Source organism: Heloderma suspectum, chromosome 4 (genome assembly GCF_057233095.1).
Source record: "Heloderma suspectum isolate Gila_16-S chromosome 4, 16-S_ref, whole genome shotgun sequence".
Classification (NCBI taxonomy): Eukaryota; Metazoa; Chordata; class Lepidosauria; order Squamata; family Helodermatidae; genus Heloderma; species Heloderma suspectum.
Genome location: NC_139461.1, coordinates 76878331 through 76897972, shown reverse-complemented (window position 1 = coordinate 76897972; position 19642 = coordinate 76878331). Strand labels below are relative to the sequence as shown.

At 41.1% G+C, this 19642-nt stretch overlaps 1 protein-coding gene across 11 annotated transcripts in view; it reads right to left on the bottom strand.

Annotated features, from left to right (window-relative positions):
• Positions 1 to 19642, bottom strand: part of KCTD1 (potassium channel tetramerization domain containing 1) — a 116589-nt gene that overhangs the window by 39686 nt on the left and 57261 nt on the right. For 7 of the 11 annotated variants that reach the window (XM_084849644.1, XM_084849648.1, XM_084849646.1 and 4 more), the window contains one exon: positions 760 to 938. In XM_084849644.1, the coding sequence (XP_084705770.1) occupies positions 760 to 938 (179 nt within the window). Of the gene's footprint in view, positions 1 to 759; positions 939 to 1547; positions 1647 to 7720; positions 7825 to 19642 lie in introns of those variants that run through there. The other 4 variants (XM_084849643.1, XM_084849641.1, XM_084849640.1 and 1 more) reach the window with 2 other exon arrangements.

Below are 19642 nucleotides of genomic sequence, written 5' to 3'. Positions count from 1 at the left end.
CTGCTGCCACCCTGAGAACAAGCCATCCTAAACAACCCTACTACATGCCATGGGTTCTCAGAATGGCTTGTTTGCAAAAAAACCAACCCACAATGGAAAAACCGCTCTGGGTTTGGACATCACACTAAACCACCCTGCAACTACGCACAGTAACAACCCACCAGGGCTTAGTATGACTTGCGAACCAGGTCAACATCTTCCTCAATACCATTAGTTAAGAATTGGATAAGGCTGATACAGACAGTAAGGGGATGTTATAGGGTGCAGGGAAGTAATGTGACAGGATCTCTTCCTTCTAGCCTAGGCCCTTGGTTAGTGTTGGTGTTCTAGCTCTGACTGCTTGAGAAGTCCTGGTGTCCATGTACAGAGAATTTGGATGCAAAACTAAAAACAAACCACCTTCTCTAAAGCAGTTATTTCAAATGCTAAGTTAGCACCCACCAGTGCATAGTGGTATTGTGTGGAAGGAATGACAAGCTTTAGCAGAAGGTGTAGGGAGAATACTGCATAAGGGGCTGGTTTACAAGTGATGTGGGTCAGTTAGGTGGCACAGACAACTGGATCCTGAGCAAAGAAACTAAATCCACTCATGTTTTTCATTTAGTAAAGCATTTTTAAGTACCAGTTTTAACGCACCCAGAAACACTTTCAAGTGAAAAGGTTTTACGCTGAGTAAAGAGTATATCACAGAGGTCAGAGGAAAGAAGTAAGCAAATTAAAAGTGCTACCAGAGACATGCAACATAGTCCTTAGAATTACCTTGAATCAGGATATTTAGTAAGTGTGGCCAAGCTGCTGGTGTACATGTGCCCACCCACATCAATATGTACCGGTGCATTGGATTTTGTGAGCTGTGCTGGCGTGGGGATGCCTTGATTGTTCAAAGGAGATGCAGGGGACCTAGTGATCAGAGGTCTTGACATATTGGGCCGACTGTCCTGTGAAAAGACACAAACACCATTAGGAATTTGATTTTCTATTTTAGAAAAGCCAATAGTAATAAGACAATGAAATTAACATTTAGGAGTGAATAAAATAAAATGTCATCACCAACAAAACCCAGTCTCTACCTTTAAATATAGTAGTAGGTTTGTTTGTTTGTTTGGTTTTTAATCAGTCAAACTTTTAAAACTTGAAATTTAGGGTGCAATCCTATTTACGTTTAGAGAGGAAAAAAAGTTGTCCAACTCCCAGCTAGCCATGCTGGCTGGGGAATGCTGGCAGCTGTAGGGATTTTTTCTGTCTAAAGATGCATAGGATTGCGTCCTTAGTAAACCTGAGATTGAACTGCATTGCAAGCTGAAAAGTCTAATAAAGATAGTGTTTAAATCTACACCATGGTAAGACAATACTTTCAGGCTTCCATTTAAAAAACAAAAACTGATCAATCCTCATATTTTAGAGGCTGATTAAGACACTAATGTTCTAGTAGTTTTATGCCGAACATCAAAAATATAGTTTACCAGGAAAGGGCGGGGGGAGAGTAGGATTTTGCTGAGCCCCAAACCCTCCTATGTGCTAAGCAGTTAGAATAGGTAAATACAAACCCTCAGCTCTTCCATTCTGCCAACTCTTCTCTTGAATTTCCAATTCACATATCACGCAAACAGTAGAGGAAACACCTGGACTAGCCAACTGTTCATGTACTGTAAAACATGGGGCACCAAGAGCCTTTGAGAAAGACATTTTCCATGTAAATATTATACAAGTTGTGACAGATGCCCCTCTGCACCCAAGTAGGCTGCTATTCCCAGCAACTTCCCAAAGAAAACTCCAAAAGGGAGCACCACAAGCAGATGCAGAAGAAACAAAACACTTCAGTCAAACTGGAAATGCAGTGTCAGTAAAGAGCAAGCACTTGCCCAGTGCACAAAGTCAGGGTGGGGCAGAGTGAAGCGAAGCACTTTGTTGAAGCCAGCAGGGCAGACCAGTTTTAAAATTCAGGAATGTAAACAAAACAAAACACATCCTGGCCACATTTCTAAGACAAGCTCACTTCCTCCTAACATATGTACTCAGGAATATAGCTGGGATACACTGGCTAAAGGTATCGAGTACTTCCTAGATTTTCATTCACATGCTGAACCACCAAATATACTTGTTCACTTTGCAATCCATTTAGTTGCAAACTTAAGTTTTAAACATGCAGGAATGATTTAGTGAGGAAAGTGTGTGGTCCATGGGCTCAGGTTCAAAATCTGCACAATTATGAAGATCTTAGGTGGCCTTTGGCAAGTTATTATCTCTAACAGTGCAGTCCTATGCGCATCTACTAAGAAGTAAGCCTGTACAGGGCTGTAGCCTAAGACTGCAGGTCTATACAAACTTACTGAAGAGCAAGCCACTGAACTGAAGGGGACCTGCTTCTATGTATAGGACTGTACCATTAATCCCCATTCCCAATTGGAAAAACGAAAACCACCTCACATAAAGACTACTGAGATAAGAATTGTAAAGTACTTTGCATGCTAAAGGTACTACGGGTGCAATAAAGATATAATAACCCTCACTACAGGATTTACAGTTCTGAACAATGGAAAAGGAGCATAACTTTAATGATCATATTTCATTTGCTACATGTTTAAAATTCCTGTACTATGGTTTGTTTGTGTTTTTAAAAGATGAATCCATACCTCATAATTTAAAGTATTATTCTACCAGAATTAAGGGATATTCAGGTTTGTGATGCATTTCAGCTGAAGTGAACCATTCGGATCATCCATGGCTACTTATATTGGACAAACCATCTGTCATAATTGGCCAAATAACTGTATATCGAAGATATGAGAATATTGCAGTGGGAAAAAATACTTAACTATACTGCACTGTTACAAAATGGTGGCTCAAACTTAAAAATAACATGAGGTATATTTTGTAACTGAAACTACGTTTATGGGTCACAGTTGCACAAGTTCTATGGATACCAGGTCTAGCTAATTAGTGCCAAAAGACAGCAAACAAAACAACAATCTATGCAAAGAGAGGGAGTTCAGTTGTGACTTCAGTAAATCCCTATGTCCAAAATACTATGTGTTTAGGATCTGGAAATGCTGGAAGACCTACTTGGAGAACAACAATTACCGGTTTATACATCCGACAACCATCTGAGTGGGAAGACTCTACCATCATATAAAGCATGTGACTATACGTTTAATATAATGCTGGGAAAGAAATAAGATAAAATGGTTAGTAGAAGATGATCCTGATAAAGTGAAAAGTTTGAGAATAGCACACATTGGTGTTACTTAACACACTTGGAGGAGTTATGATTTATCGCACAACAGAATAATCAAAACAAAGATGAAAGAATAATTCTATGGCCTATATATGAAAAATATTCTATATGATTTCCTTTATGAATATCTTTACTTCTCTAATATACACATCCCTATCATAATTTAGAATTCAACAGCATCATGAAGATTTTTTTCCAATCTGAAAAAATTTACCATATATCCTTTGTCCTCGCTAGAACATTAACACCTGTAAGTCTGGTTGTATTATGCTTCTGACAACCAACTATCTTTTAACACTGAAGGATAGACACAGGTGCAGAATTATAGTATTGTACAGCCTTGTAAATAAGGCCACAAAAGTTACTAGCCTGCAAAATTTTTTTACTAGGCTAGTAGCCTACAATTCCATGCCAGTCAGAGGGAAAGTTCCCTCCTCCATGTCCATCACAGAAACACACGCTACTGGCCTCATGGCAGTCTATGAGGGAGGACCGTAGCACATGCTTTGCATCCAGAAGGTCCCAGGTTCAATCCCTGGCATCTCCAGGTAGGGCTAGGCAAGAATCCTGCCTGAAAACCTGGAGAGCCACTGCCAGTCAGTGTCAACAATACTGGGCTAGATGGACCAATGGTCTGTGTGAGGCAGTTTCCTGTGTTCCTAGGCTAGTAAAAATTACCTCCTATCAAGCAAACTGGTGGGGAAGAGACAGAGTAATCAGTCCCCCATCTGCCAGCCCACTGAATTTCTATAATGGTCATCGGGGAAGAATACTTTCTTTCTTCAATGGTTTGCATGGATACTAGGCAGACAATCCATCCCTCTTCTGCCAGCCTGCTCACTCACCTGCATTGAATTTCTGATCACCTGTGGCAACCAGGCCAGTGCTTAAATACAAAGTTGGTATTCTATATCATAAAAACTAGTCCTACATCACTCACTATAAGAACTGAGGGAGGCCAATGAACCTTTAGTGAATAATACAACATTAAAACACATCTCAGAGAATACTATTTTACTCAGTGGAGGCTCTTATTTCAGTAGGGCAGCGAATCCACTCTGGGTTTCAGTCTGAATTCTAAAGGAGCTGTCCAAAGTTCTGAACCCCATCCCCAAAATGGGTTCAGCACCTTGGAAAGCTCCTTTAGTTATGACTGTTTCTGACTAAAACCCAGAGTGAATTCACTGCAATAGGAGCCACCAGCCACCACTGATTTTACTATAGATCCTTTTTAGGAAGCACTCCTTTTTCTGACAAAACAGGAGAAATTATTGCTGAATTTTGTCAGGCACATTTTCTGGTGGGATGTCAAAAGAATCTTACTAGAATATCGTATCGTATCCTGCCCACTCCACATATACTATGGGACACCTTACTGCTCAGAAAAATACATCCTTCTTAAGGGAGAAAGCCAAAGCACTCTTCTTAGATGCACAAAGAAGTTCGTTTCTTCCAATTCTACCTCCACATCTAACTCAGGAGATCTAGGAGAAAGGGATAGTGTCCTGGCCAAGGTAATGACAATCTTAACATGGATTTTGTATTACTAGTAAGCAATATTTTACGCGGTCATTGATCTAGACACATTTCCCTGTTAAATCAATGTATGCAAATGCAATTATCATGCTAGTGTCCCTTCAAAATTCTGCAATGGTTTCATCAAACCTACTGTCCACAAACATTCTGGGAGTTCAGTGTGTTTCTTCAGTGTTGCTGTGATTTCATTCTGTAATTTTCTGATATTTTCTTTAAAAACACTGTCCAAGTTAAACCTATTCTTCTAAATGGCAGTGAAATATGCATACATATGCGTAGGTGCTACAATGATTTGCCCAGCTTAAAAGCTGCATCACATGCAATGCAAACTAGATCAAAGAAGCATGCAAAAAATATGTGTAGTGCAACAAAGATGTTTCCAGATATTAAAATACTACAGATCCCATGCTGCAATGACCCTCAGGCAAATATGCATATACCCAACATGATCCAGTGCCTACAGGCATTATGTAATGTATACAGTGTCTGATGAATTTCATCACCGTACTGAATCTTCTGGGAGAAATCAGTTCATTGGTGGATAAATGGATTACATTATTTTGTCAGAAAAGTTTGAGCCAGTATTATCTGGGTCTTCTCTGCATCAGAGATGAATATCTACCACCCAGGAGGTCCTTCTTATCCTAATGTGTATTTTTTAGCTTCCATTTCCTTCTATGCTGACTCCAGTTTCTTAAAAGCATTAATGCTCATATTACCCAAAGCAGTTAATGTTAATTTCTTTGCCAGTTAATATTAGTGGGTATATTTTCATGGTAGAATCAGTACAAGTTCCAAACACCTGCAGGAAAGCCACAGGGGAAGTGGAGGCATCAACATTTCATCACTGCGCACACCCAATTTTGTATTTAGCAGTGCAATCCTATACATGTCTACTCAGAAGTAAGCACCACTGAGTTCAGTAGGGCTTACTCCGAAGTAACTGAGTATAGGACTGCAAACTAAAAAGATAATTACCTGTTTGTGAGGCTAGCAATCTGGGAGGTTACCAAAGAAACAGCAGGTTCTCATGAATTATACAAAATAAAAGGAACTAAAACTTAAGGGACATGAAATCCTTCACTTTCTGTTGGTTCATATGATATCAGAATCTAAGTCAACTAATTATGGTAACCATTTCACTAATTGTTTCCCATTCTTATGAAATGTTTATCACCACTGCTAATACTAAACTATGCACGCACACACGCAGCAACACAAGAGATTACATGATCTGCATGAAGGAAAAATTCCTGTACTTGAATCTCAGTACCTTAGGTTGGGCTGGGAGTTGGGAGATCTGGGATCTAGTCCCCACTTGGCCATGGGAGCTCACTGGGTGACTTTGGGTCAGTTGCAGACTCTCAGCCCAACCTACCTCACAGAAGGAAAAAAGGCAGGATGTAAATGTAATAAATAAATAAAAATAAATAAGTACCTTCAATAGGTTTTATTCCCCCAATATCCAGTCTCTAGATCAGTGCCATTGGTATGGTGTTCTATCCACAACATACCAATTATTTTCTTTGCTATGGGACATATATGAAGCTTCTCCCACCATGGCCAATTATTGTGCAACAGGGCTTTAATAACGTTGCCTGCTTGACCTTCACCGATTACACATTCAACCAGTTTGTAGTTAGTCACAGATTTTTTTTAAGGATAAAATCGAAGAGGCACACCTCTGTACACAAACTAGTGCAGAATTAGGCTAATAATTATAGGGTTGGTTCCAGATATGGTCTAGTTAAAGTAAAAAAAGGTAAAGGTGTCCCCAACCAGTCGTGTCCGACTCTAGGGTGTGGTGCTCATCTCCATTTCTAAGTCGAACAGCCAGCGCTGTCCGAAGACGCTTCCGAGGTCATGTGGCCGGCATGACTGAACACCGAGGTACATGGAGCGCTGTTACCTTTCCCGCCGAAGCAGTACCTATTTATCTACTTGCAATTTCTTGCTTTCGAACTGCTAGGTTGGCAGAAGCTGGGACTGAAGACGGGAGCTCACTCCGTCACGCGGCACTCGGGTCTCGAACTGCTGTCCTGCCGACCTTCCAGTCTGCAGTTAAAGTAGACCCACTGAAATCAGTGGGACTTACGTTAACCATAAATACTTTAAGTCCCATCAATTTCAGTGGGTTTACTGGATGTATGTGTAAATCTGGAACCAACCCCATACCCTGCAGTGACAACACTACTGGCTACTGTATTCCCTAATGTGACCATATGCACAATTAACAACAGATGCATCCCACCCACTTAGTATTTTAAATGGCCAGGTAGCCATTCAATAGTATTGGCAGGAATGAGAGTATAAAGGTGCTACAAAGAAGAAGCTGGAGTTAGTAACTATGCCTATAGTTCACAACACTACTGACATAATAAATTCCACCACCACAGTGTAAAGCTTGCTTGACAGAACATTTTAGCTTCTAGACCAGGCTTTAGGATTATATGATTATTATTATTTGCAGATTAACTAATTAATGCCACAGAAATAGGGATAACCCAGTAAGTGGTTAGCAGATGGAACAACAGGAAGAATATATAGACTACACTTAATATCCAGAGAAGCACGCTGTTTAAAACTGACATCTGAACAGACTCTCTGACACCTCAACACCAGGTTCCTTAAGAGTATCTTCTGAATTTAAGCCCTCCCAACAATCTTACTTTTTCAAATTCTGAGTTAATCCCCTTCTATAATTTATTAACTGCAAGGCTTATTTAAATTAAAAATACAGAAACAAGCTGTTACGTTTCCTTTTCTATGTTGCCTTTTAAGATATTATGTGGTACTAGTAAAGGACTAATCTACCTCCTTTGAAAAGTTACCTTGGAAATATGTCAAATTTTGATCCTCAAAGGTTTTTGAGGCAAAAAGCATCCTTTTAAAGGATACAAAATACTCTGCATAACCATAGCATTCACTTTTTTGGACTATTTTTCACACCTGTTCACAACCATTGTTCTCCTAATGATTAGGACCTAATCTGTAGCATGCTTTAGCACCATTAAAACACACATACAACTAACTGGACATCTTCCTTCTTCTCTACTTAACCCAAGCCAATCAAGGATCCTGCAGCGAAAATGATGACACCATGGAGCCAATCAGATTTGGCTATGCAGTGATGTCAGTAAGAGCAAAGCCACATGGCCTCACTGAAACACAGATCTACTCTAGTCCTGCCAGAATTCACAGTGAAATTACACAGCCAAGCATACATCCTATTGACAGCAATAATATGTGTGCTTCAGTTGGCATTAAAATACTCATCCAAATGCACATTCCAGTATACATCAAGCCAAATTTATATTGCTCATTTTGCTGCACGTAAATACTTTCTACTCCCACAAATACTTTCATGCCCTTTCAAAGACCCCCTCCCCCAATTTCCAAAACTAGGGGGCAGGACACAAAAATATTCATGAAACTTAATCTAGTTTGGCTCAACTCCCTAGGGCAGAGGTGGAAGGAGAAAAGTACCTATTTGTTGACTTTTGACAAGGTAGGTAACTCTCTCAAACTTTGTCAAAAGTGATTTTTTTGTCTGCATTTATGAAACAAAAAAATACCTGATGATTTCTTTTGGCTCTTCAGTGGCACCTTCCCTTGGGATTTTTCCAGATCATCTACCTATTAGCAAGGAGAAGCTAACACCCATCATAAAACTTCCAGAGGCACATTAGATGTTTATTCTCCCCCTGGCAATTTCACCCTCAGAAGTGGAACAAACATTGCTAGTTGCCATCTCTGCTGAGAAAGCACAGAGAGATAATTTTACCCTGGGAAAGTTGCTGATTTGAAAGCTTCTTGGGTGACAGAGGCTTTGCCTTCACAATCCAGTGGCTCTTTTAAATCACAGAGGTTAAAAGAATAGTGATAAAAAGCAGCCTCTCCCTTTGAATCAGCCATTCGCTTCTTTACTCTGTTTTTTAACGTGCACATTCAAGACAGCAAAAATATTTAGAAGTTCAGTACCATCACCATTGTGACACACTACACAGAAACTAGAAAACAGAGCTTATGCCCTGCTAGCATGAATACATTCCTGAATGCCACAGCAAATGCTTCCTACTTGCAATTTTGTGCTTATGACAATGCAGCAGGATCTTCACATAAGCACTTCTCTACATGGTGGATAGCACCACACAAGGATTACTTGCATAAAGAAATCCTAAATGTAGCGTACTCGATATAACAGGAGGTATTAGAACTTGGCATCCAATACCAAAGGAAATTATGTCCTTTTAATATTCACAGATGCTACTTGTTGCAAAGAACCCTCCCCAAACTTGCATAAAAATAGCAGGGGATAGAATGACACACACTCTGCTTGTTCCCCAAATTGCAGCAAGAGGGTGGCACACAGGCAGTAGCATGCACTGGATACAAAGCTGAGAGGAGAGCAAACACAAGGATCTACAGGTAACTTTGGGCTTAAATGGAGAATAAGGCATGTAGCTGTGTTCCTTTCCTTCCCTCAAGTGAGCACTGCTGCTTTGCTCAGGGCTGGTCCTGGCTGAGCCCTCACAGTTAAGTTCTAGTTCTAAACTGAGCTGCAGAGGGCAGGGACAGAGTTTGGGTGCAGAAAAAGTGCTGTTATACTCCTCCACTCAAGTAAGCACTGCTGCTCAGTTTGGACTGAGGAGAAGGGGAACAGCTACATGCCTTCCTACAACTCCAATAATACTATTTCTCACAGCTTTGAAGGTTGTGCCAGAGGTTCACAGGAAGATACAGTCAGGGCCAGAAATATCGGAACAAGGATAACTGTTTTGGCAGTTGGCCTCTGTACACCACCACTTTGAAGTTGAGAGGAAACACACCCAGATGGGAGCGAAGTCAGGACTTTCAGCTGTAATTCAAGAGGTTTGACAAAAATGGAGCACTAACCATTCAGGAAGTACAGCCAGTGGCATATACACACACCCATAGTTGATGGCGCATAAGTAAAGGAACAAACAAACATCATTTCAAACTTAAGGATCGCCTTTAATACCTGGATGAAAATCCTTTGCAGTCAATGACTGCCTGAAGTCTGGAACCCATGGACATGACCAAATGCTGAGTTTCCTACCTCGAGATGCTTTCACAGGCCTTCACTGCAGCTGCCTTCAGCTGCTGCTTGCTTGTGAGTCTTTCTGCCCTCAGTCTTGTCTTCAGTAAGTGAAAAGCATGCTCTGTTGGGTGGAGATCAGGTGACTGACTTGGCCATTGAAGAACATCCCACTTCTTTGCCTTGAGGAACCCTTGGGTAGCTTTTGATGTATGTTTTGGGTCATTATCCATCTGCAATATGAAGTGGCGTCCTATCAGTTTGGCAGCATTCGGCTGAATCTGAGCAGAAAGGATAGCCCTATACACTTCAGAATTCATCCTGCTACTTTTATTAGCAGTCAGGTCATCAATAAACACCAGTGACCTGGTTCCACTGGCAGCCATACATGCCCATGCCATAACACTGCCTCCACCATGTTTGACAGATGATGTGGTATGCTTTGGATTATGAGCTGTTCCTTTCCTTCTCCATACTTTTCTCCTCCCATCATTCTGGTACAAGTTACTCTTGGTTTCATCAGTCCAAATGATCTTATTCCAGAACTGGGCAGGCTTTTTAGGTGTTTGCTGCAAAGGCTAATCTGGCCTTTCTGTTCTTGAGCGTTACCAGTGGTTTGCACCTTCTTGTGAAGCCTCTGTATTTACATTCATAAAGCCGTCTCTTGACTGTAGATGTTGACAATGACATACCTACCTCCACACGAGTGTTCTTGACCTGGCTAGATGTTGTGAAAGGGTTCCTCTTCACCATGAGCAGAATTCTGCAGTCATCCACTTTAGTTGTCTTCCGTGGTCTTCCAGGCCTTTCGCTGTTGCTGAGCTTGCCGGTTAAATCCTTATTTTTAAGGATGTTCCAAACTGTTGTATTGGCCACTCCCACTGTTTTTGCTGTCTCTCTGATGGGTTCATTTTGTTTCCTCGGCCTAATGATGGCCTCCTTCACTTGCATGGACACCTCTTTGGACCTCATGTTGGGAGTTCCAGTGAACAGCTACCAAATGCAAATGTAACACCTCCAGAACCACCTCCAGGCCTTCTATGTGCTTGACTGGTCATGGGGTACCCAGGAAACAGGCCACACCTGGCCATGCAGCTGCTTGTCAGCCATTCGTTCCATTACTTATGAGCCACCAACGATGGGTGTGTGTGTAGGCCACTGGCTGTGCTTCCTGAATGGTTAGTGCCCCACTTTTGTCACACCCCTTGAATTACAGCTGAAAGTCCTGACTTCGCTCCCATCTGGGTGTGTTTCCTTTCAACTTCAATGTGGTGGTGTACAGAGGCCAACTGCCAAAACAGTTATCCTTGTTCCAATATTTCTGGCCCTGCATGTAAGCGCTGAGTGGGCAGGTGCACAGCAGGGAACACATACCCTCCCACCAGCCCTAACCACCCCATCCCTGCAGATTTCTCTAGCTGTGTACGTGTGTGCGCACACACACGTATGTATCTCTCTAAGATCATTCTAGAAGTTCTCCTGCACAAGCTGCATTGAGATGAATAACTTTCAACAAACCTTGCACAAGAGAACTTCAAGACAGATTGTGCCTTACAGAAGCTATCATGTACTACCTATTTTTGCTTTTTAAAAGCTACCATTTAACATGATGCACAAATATGTGCATAAAGTAATCAAATTAAAACAGTTAATCTGAAATTGGAGGTCCACTTGATATCAAAAGTTAATTGTTTATCTCTTAAAAAAAAATCATACTGCTTTGCCCTCCAAAATCATAATGCTTTGCTCACAGGTCTTTTGACACCTTGGTAACTGGCTTTTATTTTTTCTGTTTTGTGCTACATTAAATAGAAGCTAAAATAAGCTGTGGCTGTGGACTAGCACTGAATGGGCTTAGCCTGGCAGTGATCTGTGTGAAGGGGCCACAGCTGGGACCGCCAGAAGCAAAATGTGGTCAGTGAACTCTACCAGTGACCTGCAGCTGAATTCTTTAGTCCTGATTATAACAGGAGTATATTTGCTTTTACAAACAAAAGGGCATTTCAGAACCACATGAGTCTGGAAAAAAGTTTTTGTTACAGCAGATGGAAGACACTTGGCATCTAAGAACTGCATCACATTACATACCACAGTATAGTTAAGGTGGTAAAAAAACCACACACCCAAGAACACTTCTTTCCACTGCAATTACTAAACAGCAATAACACTACCTTCAAGGCCTTTACACAAGACATGGAGCTTCCACTGCTTTGTATCTTGTTTCCTGGTAATGTCTAGCTTTCTACGGCACAAGATCTGATGTCACGATACTGTGTATTTTCCTGGCCAAGCTATCATCCAATATTCCAAAGCTAGGAAATGCATGGAATGAAAACACCACCTTACACATTGTGTAAAACTAGACACTATTGGGAAGAGAGGGGAAAAAGGCATGTAGGACCAGACCTATTAGGCAGGGCAAGGAGGCCCACCACAGGTGGCAGATTTTAGGATACCTCTAAGTGTAGCAAATTGACAATTAACTCATTTATACTTTAACCAAAGTAGTGGCACCTCTGGAGCTCTTCTCATGTTTATGTAGGGCCCCAACATATTGAAATTTCAGCCAGCCAGAAACTGTTGGGTTCACTACGCTAGGAAATAAATGAGATATAGAGATGACAAGTTACTTCTTTATTATGACATTCTTTTAGAACACAGCATAAATGGGAAGTGGTTCCATCCAACGTCACATGAGTGAACTTCCAGTTGTGCAACAGGATTTCCCCCCTGCACCCCCCCAATCTGCTTTGGAGGGTCCCCCAACATTTCAGAGAAGATTCTGGGCAAGGGAGGGACTTCAGGGAGAAGGGAAATCAATTCTGTCAATGGTGCCTGTTCTGTTGGCAGATGGTTCATGTTCTATGGCCTGTTCTGCTCATAGGCTTGTTTATTACATGTCTATATTGACCAGTAGCCGATGCTCTCTGTGTTGTTCACAGAGCAAAACTTAAAACCATAAAATACAACAACATAATTGGATCCAAAGTAGTATCGGGGAAAACGAGATAGCAGAAGGTGACTTCCCCACCCTCTCCTCCCTCTGGACCCTCAAAAAGCCCCCACTTAGGGTCATGGGATCCTCATGAATGGCGTGGGCTGAGGGAGATCACCAAAAATCAGGTGGAGGCACCTACCATGGGCACAGGACTGCCAGGGAGAGCAGTGGGCAGGAAAATCCATTTTTCACCAACCCCCTTCCACTGGCAATTCTCTTAGCCACAGTCTAAATTCTGCATGGGAGAGTCTACTTTAAAAAAACACAAAAACAAAAAAAGAACAAAGGAGAAGTAAATTTTTAAAAGGAAATATTTACAGTCCATAATTTTAACCACTACTTTGCCAATATGGTATTAACTAGGAGCGCTTACCTGTCAGACCTAATATCAGAATGTGATACTCTTTTGTAAAGGAACAACAGTCATAGTTGCCTGCCTGTCATTTGGAAAGTCTTCCTGTGGCAGTAAATGTATGGCTACAGCACAGTATACTGACCAATGTGGCAGACCAAATGATATACCATTATGTTTCAGCAGGCCTGGAGTATAATTACTTTTAGAGTCACAGAAATGGAAGAGAATTGTTTAGAGCCCCCCCTGCCCCGCCCCGCCCCGCCCAAAAGAAGACTATAGTGTGCTACTAACAGAAAGCAGGTGCATTGTAGGAAAGGAGACGGTACAATGACAGCGAAGACAGCTGCACCTTATGCTACAAAAAAGGGAAGTCTCAGAGCTGCTTATAAGCATTCAACATCATTAAGAAAATTGGGAGAAAGAAATGTACCTCCACCCGCCCCCCAGTAGCAGTTTTAGAATTACCCAAAGAAGTGCTTGTAAGGCACATATGGGAAACTCATGGTCCACAGGCTGCATGCAACCCTCGGCCAAGTTCAGAGTGGCCCACAAGCCCCCCCCCCTCAGCTGATTCCTCTACTTTCCCCACTCCTCACACCCCAGCTGATGGAATGCTGGAAGAAAACTTTGAGCATGCCAATTGGTGTGCTCCTTAGCTATTTCCAGTGCTTAAGAGGTAAGCAGTGGGGAAGCCATGGGATCACCCACTGCAGCCATGCAGCCCCCAACAATTGGACTTGAAATGCATTGGATGTCTAAAGAGAAATTGCATTAAAGATACTTACAAGTCCCTTTGGGCTTGTTTCCTTGTGCACATAATGGCTCCAGACAACTAAAGAAAGTGAGCTGAGACAAGTTTCAAGAGATTGCTTTATGTTTCTTGAGATAGTTCTTCAAGTCAGGCAATAGAGATCAAGCCTGCACAACTTGTAACTTACCAAACTGAAACTTCCCACTAGCCATGTATTGCGGCCTGCCAGGTGCTTGATAACATCCCTATTTTTGCAGTCCCAGGCAAGCAGCAAAACCAGAAGATTTATAGAGCCCCTTGCAGGCATCATACATAGCTTGTGGACTGTGTTTGGCTTGGTGGGTCACAACATCAGCATGCCTGATTTATAGCTTTCACTGGAACACATATCAACATTTGTGTTTTTACTAGTTGATTTAAGACACTTTTTAATATGAAGTATCAGGTCTGAAACAATGCACAGATGTTCTTGAAGATCTCAATGGGTTTCTCTTGCTTCACTGAACAGTGAATGTGACTTATCTGCAATAATGCAAGTGTCTCTTGAAAGCAACTATTTTTGTCTAAGCAACTGAACCAGCTTAATTCATCCTGCTAGACCAACGCAATGCTATAAATAAACTACAGTGACTACAGGTGAAAGCAGGTGAAGCTTCCATGAAAACAAGGTGTATATATATATATATGTGTGTGTGTGTGTACGTTTGTGTATATATATGTACATACACACACACACACACAGACATATTATCCCCCAGAAGATTGGTAGATTGTTTTGCCATAGTGTACTGTACCCATACAGCAACCTACTAAACAGACTTAGCGCAACAAGCAGGAAAAAAATGGGAAACCATAGTTTAAGAGGTCAAACAAACAGGCAAAACGTAAAACACATAAGTCCATCCAACAGATTTTACAGAAGTAAAAAGAGTATGCAAGTCTGCCATATCAACCCATAATGCACAAGGCTAAAAGGGCATCTAAAACCTCAATAGCTCTATAAACAGTTTACGTTCATAATTAAAGGATGAACTGGAAATTAAAACACATCTGATAATTAAAATAGTGTTCTACTATATAAACATAGGTGGGCTCTCTGCCTTCAAATAAAAGCTGGGTATGCAGGACATCCCTGGCAACGCTTCAGACGATGACCATTATGACATGAGTTCATTAGGACCAATTTCCCAGTAAGCCTACTAGTAAATACACCCTCAGTGTTATCTAAAGGCACATGTGTTACCCCTCTGACACCCTCAAAACAAAATAGCTAACAAAATTCACACCCAAATCCTACAGACAGAGCACAGAGATATCACAGAGCATAACATCTGCAAATAAATATTATAATAGAAATTATTTTACAATGTGCCGCATTATAAGTAACAGACATTTTATGATTTGCACAAATGCTCAGGTTGCATCTGTTTACACTGCAAAAGAATGTAGGGCAGATACCCATGCCTGAACTGACATTTTCAGGAAGGGGAGTCTGAGGCAAATAATTGTGATAAGAGATTATGTTCTAGACCTTACTGACAAAGTGAAAAGAAATAAATCACCAGGTCTAGATGGTATGCATTTGAGAGTTCTTAAGGAATTCAAATGTGAAATGGCTAATCTTCTAACAAAAATATGTAACATGTCCCTGAGATCATACTCTGTACCAGAGGACTGGGAAGTGGCCAACGTGATGCCAATTTAAGGGCGTGGGGTGGGGTGGGGGGAGATCCAGGAAATTACAGGCTGGTTAGGTTCCTGTTAAATGGGTTGAAAGTGTTATTAAACATAAAATAATCAAGCATATAGAAGGATGTCTTGCTGAAGAAGGATCAACATTCCTTCTGAAAAGGTAAGATCTGTCTCATCAACCTTTAAGAATTCTTTGAGTGTCAATAAGCATGTGGATAGGGGTAATCCAATAGACACTGTGTACTTGAACTTCCAAAAGGCTTTTGACAATGCCCCTCACCAAATGCTCCTGCAAAAAATTAGCAATCATGAGATAAAAGAAGAGATCCCTTACAGATCACTGACTGGTTATAGAAGCTGAGATTTGGAATTAATGGACAGCTATTTCAATGGAGAGATTTAAAGAGAGGGTTCACCCAAAGTTCTGGATTGGGATCAGTGCTTTTAAACTTGTTGATAAATGAGCTGGAGTTAGGGGTGAGCAGTGAGGTGGCCACATTTGCAGATGCCACAAAATATTCAGGATAGTAGAAACAAAAAGGGATTGTGAAGAGTTCCAAAAGGATCTCTGCAAACTGGGTGAATGGCCATTAAAATGGCAAACGTGATTCAATATAAGCCAGTGTAAAGTGATGCACACTGGGGCAAAAAATCCTAAATTCACATATATGCTGATGGGGTGTAAACTGGCAGTGACTGATGAAAGGGATTGTGGTAGATAGCTTGATGAAAAAGTTGACCAAATGTGTGGCTACTGTGAAAATGGCAAATTCCATGTTGGGGATCGTTAGGAAAGGAATTGAAAATAAAACGGTCAGATACAACCATTATACAGATCTATGGTGTGACCACACCTGGAATGCTATGTATAGTTCTGGTCACCACACCTCAAAAAAGATATTGTGGAGCTGGAAAAGGTGCAGAAAAGGGCAACCAAAATGGTGAAGGGCTGGAAAAACTCCCCTGTGAGGAAAGGTTACAACAATGGGGGCTTTTTAACTTAGAAACAAAGCAGGTAAGGTGGGACATAATAGCAGTGTATAGAATTGTACATGGTGTGGAGAAATTGGATACCTCTCTCATAATGCTAGAACCCAAGGTCATCCAATGAAGCTCCCAAGCAAGACAAAAAGAAGTACTTCTACATATTGTACATTGTTAAAAACTGGAATTCCTTCTACAAGATGCAGTGATGGCAACCAATTTGGATAGTTTTAAAAGGGAATTAGACAAATCCGTGGAGAATAAGGCTATTAATGGCTGCTAGCCATGATGGCTATATATTACTTCCAGTACTGGAGGCAGTTGCTGGGGAACATGAGTGAGATGGTATTATTGCACTCATGTCCCCTTGTGGGCTTCCCATAGGTATCTGGGTGGCCACAGTGGGAAAATAATGGTGAACGAGATGGACCTTTGGCCTAATCCAGCAGGGCTGCTCTTATGTTCTCTTACTTAGATTACTTAGATTTAGGAGTCCTGACAGTGGCATGAGTGCCCTGCACTCCAGAAGAAAGACGTTAACTTAACCCACAACAGTGTTTTGGGTTAGAAATAGTGTTCACACACATACACATATATATCTACATGTATGTCTGTTCTGGAGAAATTGTAGCATACTAAACTCATGAAGCAACTACTCACAATTTCTTAACTATCAAACTTCAGAACTAAAAAGAACAGAGGGAAATGCTTTATAACTACAATGGGCTGTGAGTTCTTATATTTGGAAATAAACAGATATAACCTAGATAAGTATATGAGGAAGTAAATGAAGCGGTACAAAAGGAGAAACCTCTGAAAGTTAAAAATAAGAGACAAGAAGTGAGGAAGCAATACAGATAAACCATATGAACATGTAAAGGAACTGGAAGAAAAAACTATATGGTGAAATCAAGAGGCTGTATAAGACTGATAACAAATACATGTGTATTTTAATGCCTAACAGCACAATCCTATGAAAATAGTTATCAGCCTCAAAACTTGGAGGCTAATGAGTATCCAATGCAGGGTGGCTGGAGCACAGAGGTGTCCTGTATTTTTGGCTAGACAGGCACTTCTGCCTGTCTAGCCAGGGAGCTTCAGAGCAGTAGAGGGGAAGGCCTCACAGTGCATAGGAAACTGTGTAACACAGCTTCCATGGTCTCCTCCCCTCCCCTGGGCCCGCCCCCTTTCCCCCATCTCCACACTATGTTTCCAAGCACGGACATCTATCCAGCGTGGAGAGAACCTCGCCAGCTCCAAGGGGGCAGCAAGCACGTTTTCTGGGCTCTGAGGTCAGAGCCCTGGGTCCGACCTCAGAGCCCAGAAACCAAAAAATCCTGTGATCTAGGATTGCTCCCTAGGTCTATATATTAGCCTTTCTTTTCCTGTTAGTAGTTGTACCATGAAAGTAGAAGATATAAACTTTATCAGTAAGGAACAAGACTTGATAGTACCACCAGTTCGATCTCCATTCACTTCACACATGCGTGCACACACACACACACACACACACACGTCAATATACTATGGGAGTATAACAGCAGTGGAGGAAATTTAGTACCTCTAACCCCTGGTCACATAGGAGTAGCTTTTGTTTGTTTTTTAAAGCAAAAAAGGACACCAGATATAAGCGTTGTTTTTCACATCTAACACAGACCAAAACAATTAAAATATCATCCTGTGCAAGCGAAGCAGGACAGAAGATATCTATAGGCGCCACCTGCAAATGGAAAAAAAAGCAAAGGCAACCATTTGCCAAATGACAATGAAACTACTGCTTTATTCAGTAAGGTGGTCTTGCACCAGGAGTCTGGAAACAAAGGCTGAACTATATAAAAACACACCCATATTCAAGGATTTCCACTCCCTGGGCAGTACCATAATTCTGGGCCTATTCATATATTCAAGAAGCTGGGAAAACTAAGTGAGGGGGCAAGGGGATCATGTGCATCCAACCAGCCTCCTCCCACACAGGGGCATTTGAAATAAAAAGGGTTTCTAAATCTGATCAGATCCTGCATATGTATACACAATAATATATGATGCTTATGTCTCAAAATCGGAAGAGGTAGGTGGCAAACTGTACATATCTGCTATGTTAGACATTATGCTAAAGAAATGGAGGCTAAGAATAAGGTAGCTAAGCCTAGGTACAGTCGCTCTGACCCATCATACTTTGAGTTTACCAATTAGCCTAAGTATGTAAATAGGGTTTCAACCAAAAACAGAGGACAAGTGTGATCTTTTACCATTGACAGTCTAGTTTCTCTGCGGAACATAGTGTTGGTGCCCTTACTATATCATATGCACCATTCACACTTAGCTACCACCTAAAACATGCTGGGTGATTTACTGCAAACAATAAATAAAAATGTGTCTCAGTTACACTTGCATAATGAAACACAATATGATATAATGGCTCTTCAGAATATTTCTTTGCTTGCAATATGTGGCTTAATGCTAGCTAGCATGATTTGTAATGGGGGTTTTAATCGATTAAGTGCTAAAAGCTAGAGGCTCCTCAGAACAGACAGATGAAAAGAGGCTTGGTGATAAGTAAAAATGGTTTTACCAATTAATTACCAATTATTACAAAAAGGTTAATCATATATGTAGGTGTTTGCCTTAATTTTATATTGATGTTTTAAAAATATTTCCCCCTAAATTGGGAGTCACTACTTCCTCATTATACCCAGTTCTCAAGAATTACCAAGATCATTTAGTGAGAGACTAGCAACCAAAATCAAAGGATGGGTCATACAGTTAGCAATACGGAACCCTGGATAGGACAGTAAGGCCAGTGATGCCAATATACTGGCAGAGGAGCTTATATTTTAGTGTTGCACCAGCACTCGAGCTGACTCCTCTCAGTGCATCAGTGCTAGCATACAATCTCAGTCCTAAAACAGTAAATATGTTATTTTTATGAACTGCACAGTCAAGATAAATATTAGCTGAATCACAATCACACCAATTTCTCAACCAGATGCTCAGACAACCATTTGTCTAGTGATAACTTAACAGAGTGGAAT